Genomic DNA, 2663 nt, shown 5'->3' with positions numbered 1-2663 from the left:
TTTGGAGGAATAGGTGATCTGTGATTGTATTGAGAGTCATGGGAAAGAACGACAAAGCTCACACATTATGCAACATTTTGTACTAGGACATGGATGCCTTGAAGTAAGAGGTGTAATATGTTTTATTATTGTTTGTTTTGTTTGCATATTTATGTAAGATTTGCTTAGCATAATGATAAATAATTTTAATCTGATTCCTCAGAACAGATTGTTTCACAATCCATCTGACTTGTTGTATACTGAATCCATAGTGAATAATGTAAAGAAATAAAGTAATGTCAACCAGGGCCCACAGGCCATTTGTGGTAATTTTATCCAAAAAAGGGGTCTGTTCAGAAAAAAAAAATCATGAACAATCAGCTTCAATTGCCAAATTCGAACAAATCACAGAGTACAAGAAACAAGACACAGCGAGCTCCATATCGTCTCATCAAAGCTGGTTCCGTGCAAATCATGCGTCACCTCGCCACAATCAGTTAAGTCCCATAACTTTTATTCCCCATGCATGTACGTACCAGTAAGTCAGAGTTACCATACTATATTAATGGAGCCAGTGCCGTCTCAGTGGTGGGCCGGGGGAGTGTAGATGGGCGTGCCGTACTCCGGCGCGGCAGGAGGGCACTCTGGCGTCGGCGCTGCTCCGTAATCCGGCGCCGGAGGTTCATACACCGGCGTGGGCGTCCCGTACACCGGCGCCGGCGTGTAAGGAGGGTATGTGCCTGGGTACTCTGGCCCGGGCGTCCCGTACACCGGCGTGGGAGTGGAAGAAGGGCACTGGCATCCAGGCTCCGGAGTAGGAGTGCATAGGCATCTCGGCGTCGGAGTTCCGTACACCGGCGTGGGAGGAGGGGGTTGAGCCATCGGCGTCCCGTACACCGGCGTGGGAGTGGAAGAAGGGCACTGACATCCAGGCTCCGGAGTAGGAGTGCACAGGCATCTCGGCGTCGGCGTCCCGTACACCGGCGTGGGTGTCCCGTAAACCGGCGTCGGGGGTGGGGGTTGAGCCATCGGTGTGCCGTACACCGGCGTTGGAGTCGAAGTAGGGCACTGGCATCCGGCTTCCGGAGTAGGAGTGCACAGGCACCTCGGCGCCGGCGTCCCGTACACCGGCGTGGGAGTTGCAGTCGGGCACTGGCATCCGGCTTCCGGAGTAGGATAGCACATGCATCTCGGCGCCGGAGTCCCGTAAACCGGTGCCGGAGTCCCGTAAACCGGCGCGGGAGTTGCAGTAGGGCACTGGCATCCGGCTTCCGGAGTAGGGGAGCACATGCATGTTGGCGCCGGAGTCCCGTACACAGGAGCCGCGGGTTGAGCGTATACCGGCGTCGGCGTCCCGAACTCCGGCGCCTCAGGAGGGCAGTCCGGCGTGGGTGTTCGGAATTCCGGGGTTGGAGGTGGCTCGTATTCCGGCATGGGCGTCCCATAAACCGGCGTCGTAGACGGGCACTGGCATCCCGGCTCCGGGGTAGGGGTGCACAGGCATCTCGGCGCAGGGGTGCCGTACACGGGCGGAGCGTATACCGGCGTGGGCACCCCGTAGTCCGGCATGGGCTTCATGTGGCGGTGCATGTAGAGAGGCTTCCGTCCGAACATGTGGCACGGGAAGCAGATGTTGGCCGCCGCGCACTCCGGCGTCGTCGATACGACGCGCTTTGTCTTGCCGGCGATGGCGACGAAGGTGCCGTTGCCCTCGTCGGACAGCGGCACGATCTTGGACGGCTCTTGCCCGGGGCACGGCTCGCTGCTCGCCGCGCTGTGGAGCTGCGCGAAGCACTGGGCGCTTCCACGCAGGTCGACGTCGGAGGGGAGGCGCACGGCGAAGGCGCCCGTGCCATCGAGGTCCCCGACGGCCTTCCTCTCGTACTCGCCGGCGCCGCTGCTACCGTTGTTGCACTTGATCGCCACCTTAAGACCTGATGATGACAAAAAAGGCAGCACATTGCACTTGATAATCTGCTAAAATTTCTTTTAGTTAGCACGGCCGGAAAGCACATCGCACGTACCCTTGAACGCCGCCTCGGCATTCATGCTCTTCCTCGCGCAGCTGGCGCACTGGGCCATGCCGATGATAACCGAGGTCGCAGCTTCGCTGCCTGCACCCATCAGTCCAGCGCAGATGACGATGGTCAGGAGCAACCTTCCTCCTGCTACCATGATGCACGAAACAACTATAGAAGCTGGCCTGCTGTACTTGTACGAGCGAAGCAGCAGTGACAAGCCTGAACTTGTATATATAGACGAAGAGTTTCTAAGAAGAGGCCACCGATTACACTAAACTATATAACTTCAGGGGTACTTCTATTACACAAGGTCACAACTTTTGGAATTGTTTCTAGAAAACCACACATTTAGATCTAATTACCAATGCAAAACAATCTTTTTTTCAACCTTTAATACTAAAAACACAGCACCGACATGTGGGCTCTAACATCATTTTTATAGTTGAAAAAGGCGAAAAAACAAAATATTTAAGCTCTGATGGTAATTAGCCCTGAATTTGTGGTTTCTTAAAAGTAAGTATCCTGCAATTGTGGTTTTATGTAATCACTTCTAAGAATATGGAAACAAACTTTGTAAAGAAAGATAGGCTACTTAGAACAGAATTTATGAGGCGATAAATTATGCGCTCACCAGTGACTTAATCGTTTTTGAAGTGATCTTCA

General features: G+C 53.8%; 1 protein-coding gene across 1 annotated transcript; it reads right to left on the bottom strand.

Moving 5' to 3' along the window:
* Positions 1–345: 345 nt before the first annotated feature.
* LOC127346749 (uncharacterized) lies at positions 346–2222 on the bottom strand. Its single transcript, XM_051373021.1, has 2 exons — positions 2004–2222; positions 346–1913 (listed from the first exon to the last, which is right to left on the bottom strand). The coding sequence occupies exons 1-2, from the start codon at positions 2152–2154 to the stop codon at positions 562–564; spliced, it is 1503 nt and encodes a 500-aa protein (XP_051228981.1). The 5' UTR covers positions 2155–2222; the 3' UTR covers positions 346–561.
* Positions 2223–2663: the final 441 nt, after the last annotated feature.

The sequence above is a fragment of the Lolium perenne genome, chromosome 1, assembly GCF_019359855.2.
Source record: "Lolium perenne isolate Kyuss_39 chromosome 1, Kyuss_2.0, whole genome shotgun sequence".
Taxonomy (NCBI): domain Eukaryota; kingdom Viridiplantae; phylum Streptophyta; class Magnoliopsida; order Poales; family Poaceae; genus Lolium; species Lolium perenne.
Note: the sequence above shows the minus strand (reverse complement) of the source record. Positions and strands in the feature narration are given on the sequence as shown.

Coding starts and splice junctions, on each gene's coding strand:
- LOC127346749 (XM_051373021.1), bottom strand. CDS start 2,154: ATGGTAGCAGGAGGAAGGTTGCTCCTGACCATCGTCATCTGCGCTGGA. Junction 1,914..2,003: donor TGCCGAGGCGGCGTTCAAGG/GTACGTGCGATG, acceptor TGTCATCATCAG/GTCTTAAGGTGGCGATCAAG.